General features: G+C 49.5%; 4 protein-coding genes across 4 annotated transcripts; 3 read left to right on the plus strand and 1 right to left on the minus strand.

Moving 5' to 3' along the window:
• The first annotated feature begins 138 nt into the window (after nt 1-138).
• BO85DRAFT_444954 (uncharacterized protein) lies at nt 139-399 on the plus strand. Its single transcript, XM_025659150.1, has one exon. The coding sequence runs from the start codon at nt 145-147 to the stop codon at nt 304-306; it is 162 nt and encodes a 53-aa protein (XP_025519444.1). The 5' UTR covers nt 139-144; the 3' UTR covers nt 307-399.
• A 792-nt stretch (nt 400-1,191) lies between these two features.
• BO85DRAFT_107013 (ATP-binding cassette glutathione S-conjugate transporter YCF1) lies at nt 1,192-6,627 on the minus strand. Its single transcript, XM_025653828.1, has 9 exons — nt 6,210-6,627; nt 3,320-6,136; nt 3,156-3,259; nt 3,042-3,087; nt 2,206-2,990; nt 1,984-2,138; nt 1,849-1,917; nt 1,667-1,758; nt 1,192-1,575 (listed from the first exon to the last, which is right to left on the minus strand). The coding sequence occupies exons 1-9, from the start codon at nt 6,501-6,503 to the stop codon at nt 1,312-1,314; spliced, it is 4,626 nt and encodes a 1,541-aa protein (XP_025519445.1). The 5' UTR covers nt 6,504-6,627; the 3' UTR covers nt 1,192-1,311.
• A 1,635-nt stretch (nt 6,628-8,262) lies between these two features.
• BO85DRAFT_444956 (putative C2H2 finger and ankyrin domain protein) lies at nt 8,263-10,539 on the plus strand. Its single transcript, XM_025659151.1, has 2 exons — nt 8,263-8,417; nt 8,512-10,539. Exons 1-2 carry the CDS (start codon nt 8,369-8,371, stop codon nt 10,386-10,388), a joined length of 1,926 nt encoding a protein of 641 aa, XP_025519446.1. The 5' UTR covers nt 8,263-8,368; the 3' UTR covers nt 10,389-10,539.
• Nucleotides 10,540-10,876: 337 nt separating this feature from the next.
• On the plus strand, nt 10,877-12,847 carry BO85DRAFT_388290 (serine/threonine protein kinase; the record flags this gene model as incomplete). Its single annotated transcript, XM_025656708.1, has 6 exons — nt 10,877-11,007; nt 11,054-11,333; nt 11,450-11,713; nt 11,767-11,813; nt 11,863-12,147; nt 12,195-12,847. 6 exons carry the CDS (start codon nt 10,877-10,879, stop codon nt 12,721-12,723), a joined length of 1,536 nt encoding a protein of 511 aa, XP_025519447.1. The 3' UTR covers nt 12,724-12,847.
• Between the last annotated feature and the right edge of the window lie 3,623 nt (nt 12,848-16,470).

Raw genomic sequence — 16,470 nt, forward strand, 5'->3', positions numbered from 1 at the left:
GTATTTATACCATACAGAAAGAGTAGAGAGAAACACGTAAGTAAGTAAGTTATTACTTACACACATACATACATTCAAACAACAATTTGAATACAATCAACTACTTACTACTGCTACTGCTACTACTACTAATTAACCTTCCAAATGGGATACCCAGAAGGGCGAGGCTTTCACATAGTACCATACATAGTAAGTACACCTTTAACAAACCACGTAAAGATACCTACCTACCTAGTTCCATCACATATATTCTACTATACTTTACTTTACTATACTATACTATACTATACTAGTCCCGAAACCTGATCCCATCCCTACTAGTCCATAACTCCGTAGTGACTGACTGACTGACTGACTTCATCAGCATCAGCATCACATCACATCACATCCAGCATCGTGACACCAATAACCACAATAATAACATGACTGCATCCACGCTGCTATAAGATTGGCGGGAATGGCTATCAGTCAGCAGAACGCAGAGCAAGTCCAGTTGTTTGTTCTGTGGTGTGTGTGGCGCTAGTACATGCATGCCATGCAATGCATCCTGCAGAGTCCGGGTTTTCTGTCTGGCAGGTGCCTGCCCTTTTTTCTACACCGCTACTATTGTTCATGGTGCTGATTCTTCTCCTCTTTTTTTTCTTTTTCTTTTGTCGCTTTGCGCGTGGAAAAGAAAAGAGCAGGGTGTGGTGGGTTTGAGGGGTAAGAAGGGTTACTGCTACTAAGTAGTTTAAGGAGAGGGTTGATAGTGTACGGCAGTTGAGGTTGATGCAAGTTCAATATTTGCTACGACTTCGGATGGTTTACCAAATCAAAACGCCAATATATATAATACTATGTGTGTGTGTGCGTATATTCCAGCAAGATCATACTTTTTTTAGTCACACCCTGACAGAACAGACCTCCACTTCCTATCTAGACCCAGACAGACAAAACACCTCCGAGCAATCCGGAATCGCTAATCACATCTCGTATGATTCCACGCTCGAATCGAATACCTGGTTCCGCGGTGCAATACCGACACCCCTCCCACACCCCCTTTTTTTTCCTTTCAACTTTTTTATTTTTTAAACGTCCTCACTTTGCGTCCCAATCAGACGCACAGACTTGCTATGGACCCCCATGCAGCGCTCGAACAATAGCTCTGTCTATGTACGAAGTACAGACAAAGCCGGGCCTGTTCCACGGGGTACGCATGGTACGCAGTCTCATAACGCAGCCCAGTGAGTCATGTCGGGGGCGAGGGATCGGCCTGAAACCAGACAGGCTACCCTTCCGGCCATCTTGGAAGCGCCATGTTCGTCATAAGCGCTAGGATTGTTGCGTAACTCCAGGCCCGTCGCTGCTGTCAAGGAGTCCGGCCTCTTTGACCAGCTCATAAAACCGGCCTTCGCGCTTGATCAGCTCCGCAGGCGTGTCGAACTCGACCACCCGGCCCTTGTCGAGCACCACGATTCGATCAGAATCGATAATGGTATTGATACGATGTGCGATAGTGATGATCGTCCGGTCTTGGAAAATGCTGCTGCGCAACGTGCGTTGCAGCAATGCGTCCGTTTCCACATCCACTGCCGCCTAAAGCTAACTGTAAGTTTGGAGGCGAAATGAAAGAAAAACGGGGGTAAAGTAATGAAACAACCAAATTGCAATGCGATTGGCCACGTACCGTTGCCTCGTCCAGCACGAGAATATTACTAGGCGTCAACAGCGCTCGCGCCAGGGAAACCAGCTGTCGCTGCCCTTGACTGAGATTGGATCCTGCCAATAACTAGGTTAATCCAGATCCTTAATGTGGTAAAAACCGCGCAGAATGCACGAGAGAGAGGCCAAAACCAGCCACATGCTTACCTCCTTCCTGAATTTGGGCATCCAACTGACCGTCCATTTGCGCGATGTGATCTTTAAGTCGCGCATGTTCTGCAGCAATCACAGGTCAGTTAATTAATCACGCTTAGCGTTCGTATGCAATGTAGCCCAACGTACCAAGCACGCTCCAGAGTTCGGTGTCATCATGCACATGTCGTGGGTCCAAATTATCCCGTACGGTTCCTTCAAACATGGCCGGATCTTGAGGAATGATGGCAAGGCGGCCCCGCAGGTCGAAAAGACCAATGGTCGACACGTTCAGTCCGTCGATGCTACACACAGCGTTAGCCTTTGAACCTATTTCGCCACGATGGAATAACGTCGGGCAGCAGTCCTTACCTGATGCTGCCATTATCTGGTTCGATAATGCGGAACAGTGCCAGAGTCAGTGAACTCTTGCCTGCACCTGTGCGACCAACCACGCCGATCTTCTCGTGGGGCTTGATATCAAGATTGATATCTTTGAGCACGAGATCAAGCCCTGGGCGGTAACGTGTGCTGTAGTTGTTGAACGATACCGCGCCTTGCGCTGGCCAGCCAATAGCAGGACGATGCTTGAAAATCACCTCTGGTGCCTCGCTGGGCAGGCTTGCGTACTCTAGTACACGCTCAACCGACACGATGTTGGTCTCAACCTCGACCGTCTGGCGGACGATCCAGTTCAGGGATTGGGTAATCTGTAGAGCGTAGGACATGGCTAGACCAACCATGCCAGCAGATATCCCACTGCCGGTCGCTACGGAAACGATAGAAAGTACCGCGGAAGCCAGGATGATTACAGAGCCAATGAACTCGAGACGCACAGCCAGCCAACGGTTGGCACTGATGGATGGAAAGTATGCACGCACATTCGCATCCATTCGCCACTCGTTCTCCAGAGTAAATCGCTCTTCCTGTCTATAGGCACGAATCGTCGAAATGCCCCCCAGAGACTCCTGGAAATGAGCATAGATAGGACTGCGCGTAACGCTGTCCAAGCGCTTCAGTTCACGCGATGTGCGGAGGTAGTACTTTTGGTAGCTGAAGTATACGTAGCTCAAGGGAACCACCAGAATGAGGAACGCCGGGGTTGAGGATGCGATAACAATCATGGTGAAAATGGCTTTGGCAGAGTTTCCGAAGAGCTATGCAGATGTAAGCGACAGTAGCCAATCATAAGAGAATCTCAAACTCACCATGTTGAAAGTCCGCGCAAGCACTTCATCAATGCGATAGACGTCGCTGACCAAGTAAAGTTAGCCTTCCTCGATCAAATGTCATATCTCGATGATACCAGGAAAAGAACTCACCTAGAGAATCGGTTAAGAATTCGGCCGGATGGTGTTGTCTCGAAGAAGCTCATGGGAGAACGGAAAATGGCGAATGCCATGCGTTCATGAAGTTTGCGGGAAGCCTAGCATATGGTTAAGCAATTGATTTGGAGGCATCTTAGGTTACGGGAAATCCAGCATACCTCAATAGAACAGAAAATCCACAAGATCAAATTCTGAAGGATGACCAGAAGGGATGATCCCAAACCAAAGGCCAAGTAGATACCAATGTATTTGCCGACAGGCACACCTGGCTGAGCTTCGGTAACTTCAGACCAGTGCTTAAGCCAAAAACTGCCTAAGACCTGCGCAGTCTGGGCTCCCAGGAGGGCGACCAGGTAGAAGCAAACGGCAACGATGTTACTGTTCTTAGCGTACTCTCCATAAACACTCCACTTGACTTTGCCTTGCTGCGATGTCTCTTGGGTTTGCTTGCTCTTCAGGACATTTTCTTCGTCCCCTAGCTTCCGCCTAGGGCCCTTCCAGCTGGCAGTGCTCGCACGCCGCAGAGTTACAGTGCTTGTTCTTCTACCACCAGCAGCCCTAATTGGAGCAAGGGCACCGATTTCTCGCTCAGCATCCTCGGGATCCGAGTCAGACTCCGCGTTGTCGATTACAGTGGCAGATTCCGAGCTTTCAGGGCTCGCTAGGTCACGGCTATCAGTGCCAGACTCTTCGTCGTCGTCCGAGTCGTTCATCGTGGTACGAACCAGGTTCGCGACCTCACCCTTCATAGCCAGCAATTGTTCATAGGTTCCGCTCTCGATAATGGTCTTGTTGCGCAGCAGGCCGATGTAATCAGCCTCCTTCAAAACAGGAATAGCATTTGTCGCAAGGATCCTAGTTTTGGTGCTCAGGATACCGTTTTGACCAAGAACCCTGTTGATGAGATGTCTTCCCACATGTTGATCGACTGCAGAGAGCACATCATCGAGAAGGTAAATGTCGGCACGAGCATAGACAGCTCTAGCGAGGGTCAACCGAGCCTTTTGTCCTCCAGACAGTGAGATTCCTCTTTCACCAACTTCGGTTTGATCACCATCCGGCAGATTCTTGAAATCGTCCAGCAAAGCACATGCCTCGACGGTGAGGTCGTAGAATTGGGGGTCCCAGCGATGACCAAAAACGATGTTTTCACGGACGCTTGCGTTCATGACCCAGGGCGATTGGGCAACATAGGCAATGCGACCTCGTACAACAACTTCACCTTCGGTCCTCCACAAATCACCCAGCAATGACTGAAGCAAAGACGATTTACCAGCTCCAACTCTCCCAACAATGCAGCTGAGCTCACCCTTACGGGCACTGAAGCTGATGTTTTCGATCACGTGCGTGCCTTCGTATCTGTTCCATGTGAAGGAAGCATCCTGGATCCTGACAGACTCGTCGCCGATATGAGAAACGGTATCCTCAATCTTGACAGCGTCGGTTTGCAATTCCTCTGCAGTGAAATAATCCGTTAGACGCTTGACAGCCACCGAGGCCTCAATGACAGCCGTGATGACCATTGGAAGGATAGAGAGCGGGAAAGTAAGCAGATTGAAGAGTGTCAAGGCCGGAAACACCACATCCGTGGTAAGAGGCTTGTCTTGCGTCAAGGCGTAGACAGTGAATGTGGAGCAAGAGACAAGGAAGGGGGTGGACTGCCAGGTAAAGTTTGCAATGGACTGTGTCGCACCGATTTTGCGGAGCGTGTTCAATTCCAAGTCATTACGGATGTGGCTGAGCTTGTTCATGAAGGCTGTATTCCATGCGTAAAGTTTGATACTCTTGATGTTGTTCAAAATCTCCGTCATCAGTCGTGATCTTGAATCCTTGTTCTTCATCTGAATAAGCTGCAGCTTCTTCATCATCCGAGCTATCACACCGTTCAACGGAATCATGAGTAGCATTACACCGATTCCCGCGAACATGCTGTATCCGACAAGCTGATAGAGAGAGAGCATGCAGAGGGTGATCTGGAACGGCGCGGACCATAGCTGAACACCGAACTGGGTGAGATCGGACAAGCGCTGCTGATCGACAGCCATATGATTGACAATGTCACCAGTTGTCTTCGTTGAGCGGCCCTCGCTTGAGAGTCTCAGTGACTTCGCATAGATCAGGCCAGTCAGAGCAGACTTGACGCGCATACCGGTGTCAAAGGCCCTTTGGAAGTATTGGTGAAGACACATGGTCTGCGATACAGACACCAGAAACATGGCGAGGGCTATGGCCACACCCCGAATGACTGGTTGAGGCTCGTCGGTCCGGTAGGAATTGATGAAGTTGATCAGCAGACGCAGAAGCTGGGGCTGGACGAAGGCCAGCGTGTCGCTTCCGCATTTGATTATTCCACCACGCAAGAAAGAGCCACCGAATGATTTGATCAAAGCCAACGATAGAGAAGGATTGCTCTTCTTCAGCTCATGTTCCCAGTTCTCCCTCAGTGTCGCCCCAGTCACGCCGGTTGTATCGCGACGGCGGAGGTTCCAGAGATCATCTTGGGTCAAAAAGTTCTTGTAGCCGAATTTCATCATCGGGGTCATCCAGCTGAAAGTAAGGACCGAGAAGATATCTGCATATTCATAAGGGCATTCATCCTCGTCGCCCAACGCATCGTAGGCGCTCTGTTTCTTGGGGACCAAGTACTCTAGAGCGAATTCCAAGAGCGCCAGCCCCAAGCTCACCGAGAAAGTAACGAAATATGGAAGCTGATCCTGATATGCCTTTCGTGCCACAAGCGACCGCAATTTGATTCCGTAGACGATGGTGAAGAAGAGCCAGTAGAACAAGACGACGCCGTTGGGCTGCCTGCTGCGCCAGTGCTCATGATACTGCACTGCAAAGATGACGCCGAGAGAAGCAAGCACAAGGACTGAGCTCCAAAATTGAAAGTCGGCAAACCAGGTATCCGGGTAAGTTTCGACCTGAATGGCTGCCTGTAGGGCAGTAGCAAAGATTAAGGCGGACAAAACGACCTAAGCATAGGGGCAATGGGCACCGGTCAGTCCATAGACAGGGATGCTATAGGGGAAGGGATAGGATACTAACCAGCTTGGCATAAAAATGCCAGTTCTTCGACACAGGCTGAGGGATTCGCTTTTTAAGCAGGAACCACACAGCACCTGTACCCATAAGCAGACCCCATGCTGCAACGACAGCCACTCCGGCATCTAGAAAGCATGGCGTCAAATCGAATCTGAACTTGCTAATCGGGCCCCAGCCCTCGACGTCGCCACAGAAGGGCTGCGACTTGGGGGACTGGAATGCTGTGTTCGGGTTTGACGATAGCAGGGATCCGGGGGTGGAATCCCCCAGGAACGTTTGGGAACTGCCTTCCAGCATTTTCCCCGAATGTGAGTATCCCAACCACTAGATCGCTCGTCCTTTCGGACATGCAACGGGGGGAAAGGGAGAAGCAGTGAAAAGCCCCGAGGTTGCCTTTTCACGCAAGGAAGGATTGCGATCGTGAAGGAAGAACGTTTCGTCGAGGGCGATAACCACAGAGAACTACTGATTCGTTAGTGAGCTGCAAGTTGCTTACTAAAAGGCATCGGGGCCCAAGCTTTTGCGGAAAAGATACAAGGCTAAGTAAGCAGTCGTACAAGGGCGTTACCGTTTTGCCCGGCCTGATAAGCGGCATAAGCGCTTGGCCCCCTTTTTCCTTTCCCTGGTGCAGTTGCGATGAATGCAAACCCTTTTGTAATCCGTATATAAAGCGTGGATGTTGGTATAAGTTGAAGCGTTGCAGTTGTCCTCCCGTCCTCCTGTACCTTTTCTGGTCAAAGTCAAGACGGGAGGGATGTATTCCGAACTTATGACATAATTCGGTCTCTTTCCTCGTGGTAACGGTGCTTGGCAGGGTTGATCCAAGGTTCTCGACCGAAAGCAGTAGTATCCTCTATAACTGCCATTCTATCACTCTACTCGGTCTTACAAGTCCATTGAACCTTCTATTTCCGAGATTCATACAGTGTCCCATCAACGGTTCGGGGATTGAGAAGCGCACAGTCCGACAGAGATGATAGACTGGAGAAGAGTAGTAGGTGGGCGGAGGCAATAACCAATGATGTAATGAACGGCTGCTTATCTACGCAGTGCTAGTCTACTACTGTAGTAGTTTCACTTGAGTTAACTCCGGACTCGCCGGATCATCCCAGTCCAGCCTCAGAGGAATGGCCGACTTTGGATTGTAGTCGCTTACACTTCTGGTAAATCATTATGTAACTGCCTGCTGTTCCAATCTGACAGTGTTTCTGGTTGTCTTATTAAATCCTACAACTAGGATCAGCTTCCGCGGATTCTCGTACGCCTAGTAGTAATAGAGTAAGTAATTTACTTTCAGAGCGGTGACTCGCCTTTAGATGACACTAATCGATGTCGTGCTTACCCGCCGGAATGTGCTCAGCCTGATTGGATGTTTTGAAGGTCTCGGGGTCGGCGTTTAAGCCCAAATTAGCACCGACTACCCCACCCGGAGATACCGCCTGTTCGGAGTAAACTTCCAGAATCTCTGCCCGCCCTCACGGTATCTACATCGGACACCAGACTGCGATCGACCGTCTGCTCATCGCCTTTTCTATCGCTTGAGGCAGTTAGATGAATGCCATTGGGCAACACCGTTACTAGTTACTGTAGCCTATCAGCCCTGCTCCACTTGGAAAGAGTGCTATCTACCAGATATCCACAGTAGCCTGTGTGTTGATCGCAGCCTCTGTCATCGTCAAGCAAGCTTCATCGGGATAGGCAGTTGCATGTCTCGGATATCGAGGAAAATATTGTAATAGGGGCATAGAATATGTGGACAGAGTATTGGAAGCATGCTCGCCTGACGACGTACAGATAATACTGATAATAATGTTTCTGGGGCTACTTCGAACGGCGGGCTATGCTATTTCCAACTTACCGCATGTTCACAACCAGTAGTCCTAGACTGTCTCACCGCTTCCATTGAATTTCATTATCCTCGATCCGGTGATGCAGCAGATACTTAATATTCTACAATAGTAATGGCCAGTCTGGGACCGAACAATGGAACAGCTGCCTTCCAGAAGCATTTGGATCGAGGCTCGCGCCCCACCTCCAAGGCGGAAGGCGGTGAGTAGGCTTGCACGAGGGGTTCCTGCAGCGTCATTCTTTTGGCGCGCAACATTCAAATCCCAGATCGCTCAAAACTTCAACAACAGGCGTGCGTTTTCTGGGGCGTCAACATGGCTGCAGATACACCTCTTGAAGAACTCATTAAAAGGCCTCTATATGGTAAGAACTGGAGTTCGCTCGTCCCTGAATTGAGCCTTTTATTTATTAATTTCATAGTGATAGATGGCTTGCTGACATATTATTACATCCAAAGTGTACAATCTTCCACAGGAACTTCTCTCGACGCTGACCACAAAGCATGAAAACCAATCGATATTACGGGCGGACACTCCTGAAGCTGTTTCAGACAAGACGGATGAAGTAGTGTTGGATCACGCGGTGGCCTCGACGACAAGTTGTACTCTCTGCAGGGTCTCGTATCTGAACGTCCAAGAACAACGGAGTCATGTTCGCTCAGATCATCATAGATACAACCTGAAGGCGCAGCTTAGGGGTGGTCCGACGTTGGACGAGTCTCAATTCGCAAAGGCTATAGGGGAACTCGACGAGTCTATATCTGGGTCCGAGTCGTCAGAAGCAGAGGATGAGGAAGAGAATGATCAACTTTCAGCATTGCTGAAGAAACAGGCCAAACTCTCCCAGGTGACCGATGAGGATGAAGCACCATCGAAGAAGATGAATTCCGGCAGGCCACCTCTTTCTTGGCTCTCTAGCACACGACTGCCTTCCAACATTTCCTTAGGTGTCTACCGGGCTTTGTTCTCAAATGCTGAACAGGATGAGCCCAGATACCTCGTTGAAACCATAAAAAGAAAGCAACTCCCGCCTATCATGCAACCGAGAGCCAACGGAAATGCTCCAGAGGCGCCGTCATCACCCAGCCCTCATGTTTTCATGTGCATGATAGGGGGCGGTCACTTCGCTGCTATGCTGGTCTCGCTGGCTCCCGAGATCCACCGGAGGCAGGGTGGTATTGAGGATAGACAAGCTCGAGTCATTGCGCACAAGACGTTCCATCGTTACACGACCAGACGAAAGCAAGGTGGCTCACAATCTGCTAATGATGCTGCCAAGGGAGCCGCACATTCGGCAGGTTCCAGTCTCAGAAGATACAACGAAGCTGCATTAGAGAAGGAGATCAGAGATTTATTGGCCGATTGGAAACAGATGATTGACGAGGCCGAATTATTGTTTGTTCGTGCCACGGGCAGTACGAATCGTCGAATCCTTTTCAGCCAGTACGAGGGCCAGGTTCTCAGGCAAAACGACCCGAGATTGAGAGGCTTCCCGTTCAGCACCCGTCGAGCAACCCAAAGCGAGCTGATGCGTTGCTTCAAGGAGCTCACCCGTGTGAAAGTAAGCCAAGTCGACGAAGCCGCATTGGCGGCTGCAGAGGCCAAGCAACGGGACGAAGTGTCGAAGCCATCAACTCCACGGCCTCAACAGCAGAAGCCCAAGGTTTCTAAAGAAGATGAAGAGGCTATGCTTCACACAACCCAAATACAAGCTCTTATCCGTCGTTCTAAGATCCCAGCCTTGATGACCTATCTATCGAAGAACTCGATCCCTACATCCTTCATCTTTCGACCTTCCGACTCTCAGCAGAATTTCCGCTGTCCTACCCCCCTCCACTTCGCTGCTAATCTGAACTCACCATCCATGGTCCTTGCCCTTTTGACCAAAACTACAGCAGATCCGACCGCAACCAATGGTGAAGGAAGAACGCCATTCGAGCTTGCTGGGGATCGTGCGACGCGAGACGCCTTCCGCGTTGCGCGTCACGAGCTAGGCGAGTCAAAGTGGAATTGGGAGGCTACCAAAGTGCCGTCACCAATCTCTCGAGACGAGGCCAACAACCGCTCTGAGAGGGAGCGAAAAACCGCAGAAGAAGAAGAGACTAGTCGACGCAAGGCTGAAATGGATCGTTTGAAAAAGGAGGAAGCGGCTAGTGCGGCACAACGCGCCGCCAAGAAACCAGCTGGTCGAACGCTGGGGTCTGTTGAGAAGACGGCTTCTGAGAAGAGAGAAGAGGAGATGCGAGGTATGACGCCGGAAATGAGAATGCGGTTGGAACGAGAGCGCCGCGCTAGAGCAGCTGAGGAACGCTTTCGAAGAATGCAAGGGCAGTGATGGGCTAGCCACTCAACTCTTCCACTCTTTGCTTTACCCCAGATGTATGATGAAGTCATGGCCTGAGCATTGCATTTTACGGAGCGTATTGATGTCTTTTGACGAATAGAAATGAATGGCCACGGCAGCCAGCAGTCCATTTTCGGTTGTGCTCCGGCTGACTATACCTCGTATCCTGCTTTCTGAACCTATAAATGCTGGCAACTAGTAATTCAACGGCGACCCCATTTTATCAGCAGCATACTAGATAAGAGTGATAGTACAGTGGACGATCGTTGCTGCCTTGGAGCTTACCAGATAGGAAGGCAGGCACCAAACCCGTGACCTGCTGGCGTTGGAAGTTCCAACGGAACAACTTTATACTAAATGTTTATTATCCTATTCCTTGCCTCGTTGATTTTCTCAATTGATTTCTATCTATATCCCACCTAGCAAACAACCTAAGTTATCGTTATTCCTACAATTTCTCGATTACCCCAGCGCCCACCATGTCCTGGTCTCAGGCTTCGGATGCGGTAGGGATACTATATAGATGGTATCCAGAGACCGGCCAAGCAGGTGAGGAGCTGATCATTCGGAGCCATCAGACTGTATATGTCGGTAGAGACTCGGATAGATGGTACGCTTCTTTTCCCATCTCGCTTGTGGAGGTTAACTGGACAAAGCCATTTCGTCGTGGATGCTACGTTCATTTCTCGTCAACACCTCCGCATCTACACCGTCCTGTTCGACCATGAGAACCCTGGAACCATCTTGCCATTGGTTTACGCTGAGGATATCTCGGTAAATGGGGCCTTGTGGAATATCTACCCCATGGCAGGCATGGGTGGGTTTCTCCTCAGTGATGGCGATATACTCCAGCTGCCGAGGAGTATATTTCTCAAGTTCAGTTATCCGATGCATATGCAAGAACGCCTAGATGTCATCATGACAAAAGAGATTCAGGTAAGCAATGCTATTCTATTCTACACTGAGATCGATATGCTTGCTGATTTTCGCGGATTTTCGACAACTTGTACTGCGTCACACCACGTAAACTGGGTTCTGGTGCTTATGGACAGGTGTACATGGCCTACAACTCGATTAGTGGTCAGCAGCTTGCTTGCAAGGTTATAAACCTTCGACCTCTGAGGGAAAAGATAACCAGGGGATCATGGGCAAGCGACAATGATGACGACGATGGCGATACAACTGTCTTGCGAAAAGCCAAACTCTTCAGTGTGAAGTACGGGAAGAAGCTACGAAAGCCTGACCGTGAAGCAAAGCTTAAGAAAAGATTGGAAGTTTTCGGCCGCGAGGCCCTACTACTGAAAGATCTATGCCATGTAAGTTGGCGCATTGAATCTCGTTGTTCGCCATTGCTCTGACACCACAGTAGCCCAACATTATCAGCCTCGAAAAAGTGATACAAACTAATTTCCATATGTAAGTGTGTTCACAGACCTGCACATGGGTCATAGCTAAAGAAACGTAGCTATCTCTTTCAGGAGCTGGTACCTGGTGGAGACCTGTTCTCTTATATCCAGTACAAAGGGGGGATGCTGACTAACATGGAGGCTGCAGTCATAATCAGGCAGCTGCTGATGGCTTTGGATTACTTGCATGATCAGGATATCGTTCATCGGGACCTGAAACCAGACAATATACTCATGACATCTTTGGATGACGGATGCAGGGTGGTGCTATCTGACTTTGGATGCGCCACCCGCAGCCCTGGACGAATGTCAACAATGGTTGGCACATTCGAATATAGTGCTCCGTTAGTGCTCTGATCGTTGCAGTTGTTTGGCGCTAACTCCAGATCAGAGAAGTCATAAATCCTAGTCAAAAGGGTTATACGAAAGCCGCAGACATGTGGTCGCTAGGTTGCGTAACAGCGGTCTTACTCACAGGTAGTACTTCGTGCGATGGCTCAATGGCAACGTACGCGATTGACTTGGCTAAAATCGGTGGGTATGAGAAGTTGGAAGCGAGTCTTACCAGACATTCTGCGCTTCCCCGAGCAAAGGATTTCATTCAACGCCTCCTCAGGATTGTCGCAGAAGAGCGCATGACTGCCAACCAAGGGTTGCAACATGCGTGGTTCAGCAATCCCGTCCATTCGTCCGAATTTCGAGAACTCTACTGTCGATCAATCAAAAACTGGACTCCATGCTCTCCCCAAGCGCCGATAATCGTGGATATCACCAGCTTGAATTGCTTCAATGACCAAACGCTTGCTCGGGAAGCAGCGAGTAATACAAAGAGCCCCAGCTCATCACTCGAAGATCTCTCCGGTCACGAGATTGCTTCTCCTACTCTATCGGATCTCAATCTACCTCCACTCTCAGTCTGAGGGGTCAACAGCGAACGGTGAACTCGTGGGACATGGAGGGGGGATATGCCAGAAAGATAGGCTAATATTAACACGCTAGCTATAGCATAGATAGATCCATAATATCTTTGAAATGGCAAACCACAGAGTTTTCCAGTACGAAAGACCTCGAAGAAACAGTAAAAAGTAATCGAACAGACAGCGTTGCCGTACGTATCGCAATATTAAGCATCCAGGCCAGACAAACAAACAAGGGCGCATCCCGAACGCCCGCAAAAAGGCGCTTTTTTACCCTAGGCCTACACAGTCATGTCTCAACCGCTCCTTGTAGCACAAACCAGTAAGCGCCAATAGTGCCTAGCATAGTAAGTATACATCTTTGCGGTCATTACCAGAGACTCACTCACTCATCCCCGTTAATCAACTACACTATTACTAACATCATAGTACCTCAATCCTAACTTTAATCCATTCTAGACCACGGGGTCCTTGAATTCAATTGGGTAGAACAGGGGCTTTTGGAAAGTATATTCAGTGGTGATAATAGCAGGAAGATATAATTAAGGGGTGGGATGGGATTGGGATGTCCCTTTGTCTGGTCTGAAGGCTTGAAGGGAGAGCGGTAGGAGAGTGGGAGGGAGGGAGGGAGGGAAGGGAGGTATATTGGGGATACGTAAATCTTCGTGTAATGTAAGTTATTGTGTGGCAAGTGTTTTGTTTGATTCGGGTGAAGGATATAGGGAACGAGGCTGAGTTGGAAGTATTACAGATCTGGGATGGATCCAGACTGTAGATATAAGGTTGCTTTTATTATTATGATAGAATCCAGGACCACTATGGTGTAGGGGTGTTATATACTAGGGTGAGGTGGTGAGACTAGGTCGATACTCTGATTACTACTAATGGTATAGTGTATAGGTTGGATCAAGGTACCCCAAACTGTATCTATGTGTGTGGGGCCGACGATCTATGTCTTAAGGCTGTACCTAGTAGTGTACGTGGTCGGTTATTACTAGAAGTAGTAATACTAAAAGACTCCTTTCACCGTAAAGTTCTATAGTAGACGCTTGATATACTTCCTATGAGATGCACGTTGACGTCGTGTGTTCGGACTACTGGTGCTGCGGAGGGACGTAACCAATAACAGTGCATCAAGGGGTAGCTGATGAAAAAACCTCCTAGGTGGATCAAGAAACCCGTGCAGGTGTCAATCGCCCTGCACCTGCATGTGCTGTGATTCGCATAGGTAGTTAGTAGATTAGATTCCCCCGGGAACCGGTGGGAAAATTGTCCGATAGGGTGTGGTGTCCCTTGCGTGGATAGTGGATGCTGCGCAGAGGCTGGGGGAGAGTAGGGATGAACGGAAAGGTGGGTAGAGTTAGAGAAACAGGGCAATAGGTTTGAGCTGAGTTTTCTCTCGTGCTGATGGTTTGCGCTTGTGGTGCTATTCTAGGGGATCTTCTGAGAGGGTTGCTAATCGTAGTACTAAGATCGTCAACCCTTGTCTGGGTTCTTTGGTTTGGTCTCAGGCTCTGGCTTTGTAGAGGCAGGCTGGGGCTTTTTGATGGATTTGTCTGGTTCTGGGCCCAGTGTAGGTGATGCCAAAACGACGAACGTATCTGTTGTTAGTTCTCCATGCTATGTCAGTCTGAATGGGGGATGTTTGTGGCAAATTCATTGGGGCAGTCGTAGAATATACCCGTCCGGAGATATCTTCAGCTGCGAGATAATGCGATGCAGCAGACCGTGGGCAATTTCTCCGAGTGCAACCTGGAGTTGCACTGATGAAGCAAGGACAAACAAAGGAGGGTAGGCAGAAAGAAACGATGGGCAACATCAACGTGCAGTCATCTGACGCATATTATCCCGAGGCGGCTGGGGAGCTACTAGTAGTCGTAGGCACGATCTTTGAGACACGAGCCAAAATAACAGTGCATAGCCACCTGGAGTCACGATCCTGTGTGAAGGAGGTCAAAACCTTGCCCTGAGCAAGAATGTGGACTTGAGAAAGGGAAGATCCGTGAGTGTCCGGGAAAGAAGCAAGGGAGGGCAGGAGGAGGGGGGGACCCGATAAGCCGGAGCGATAGGAGGAAACAGTGGACAATGGGTCTCTTGCTCTACCAGCGAGACACAACTGGTTACTGGAGGGATGCTTGTCTTGCGTTCAAGACAACAACGACCAGATTCATCAGTCGTTGCGGTTCATCGGAAGCCCCGGCTAGAGGAAGTTCGATAAATCCAATGAGTGCGATGACGGTGATGCTGATGACCGAGTCGGTCACTTGGAACTGAAGTCATCGAGACATTCGATGAGTCCAGCCGATTGGTCACCTGCGTTGCTCGCCACTGTTGATTGGTGAACGCGCTTCCGCCAGACGCGCTACTCACGCGACGCGACGCGCGACGCGATGGCGTTTCAATTTTACCTGTCTGGGAAGTGGCCCCAAAAAAAGATGTTCATGTATTGATTTCTTTTTATTCGAGGAAAAAGCAGAACTTCTTAGGGCTTTAATCAATTCTACGGAAGGGAAAAAGCACTTCATATGTAGACATCTCGTGGTGATAGGGAGTAACTGAGGGACTGAATCATTTTCCCCTAAGTATCCAGGTTATCGAGGGTTGCCATCCCAACCAAAAACTATATGGACGTATCCGCTGTAAGAGGGATAGGACACATGATCGATCAGTATCAGCCCAGCATCAGCTATCTATCTACCCCGATTATACCAAGCTGCATGGCGCATCATGGCTTCGTAGATAGGTATAGATCAACTTCATCCAGGCGTATACTCCGTAATACGCAATGCAAGCTGCAATGCAACAGCCTCCTGTCCCACACCGGTCCGGCCCATCCCAGTCCAGACGGGTGATAGCTCCTCTCCTCTCCTCTCCTCTCCAGCTAGTGTCGATGCATTTGACATCAAGTGGACACGGCGATGGGGAAATGCCGCAATGGGTGACCCTGCGAGGAGACGCCTTGCAGCGCGCATCCCCTCCGAAGTGGCTCCTGCACTCCTTGTCTCACTCCACCCTCCGGAGGGGCATTAAGAGAGAGGAGATATAGAGGGATGAAGGCAGTGTTCGACCTTCAAAAATAGGCCTTTCCCCTGTTCTCAGGGCAGGAATGAGAGGAGGAAGAAAAGCAGAGACATGAGAAACAAAGAATAAAAGAGAAAAGAGAAAAGAACAAACCTGAGTTTGAGTCCAGGAGGCAACGAAAAGGCAGGCAGGCATGAGGGCGACCGACCAAAAGTGTTACTGGTCATTCTTTGTACACGTTCGATGTCATCCATTCAGTTTGTGATATCACATTCAATTCCAGCTGAAGGCCGGTCAATCATTCCTATACCTGCCACCGCATTCAACTGCTTCTTACTTCTACCCTCCTCCTTCACCGTCCATCGACACAAGAGTGGCTTTGTTTAGTGTGTGTTTGGGAATTCTGCAGCCCGGATTTAGACTTTCCAAGAGCCATTGTTGCCGGTCATTGGGCCAGAAGCTGGGTTCCCCCCGTTTGCGGAACCGAACAAAAACGCCAGAAAAGCCCGCTGGCATCGGATCTCTCCTTTTTCGCCCATTTTCCCACCCATTTCCTTTCTCCGACATCATCCCATCATCATCTTCCTCTGGTTTGCGCCGCTTGAATATCCTCTCTTCGCCTCCCACTCCCACTCCTCTTCGCTGTCATTCCCTCGTCGCATTTCCCCCGGACTTACTCCAAATCAAAGCGCTTGCTGTTGGCATTTCTTTCACACTCTTTCTGTCCCC

This window comes from Aspergillus piperis, assembly GCF_003184755.1.
Source record: "Aspergillus piperis CBS 112811 unplaced genomic scaffold BO85scaffold_2, whole genome shotgun sequence".
NCBI lineage: Eukaryota > Fungi > Ascomycota > Eurotiomycetes > Eurotiales > Aspergillaceae > Aspergillus > Aspergillus piperis.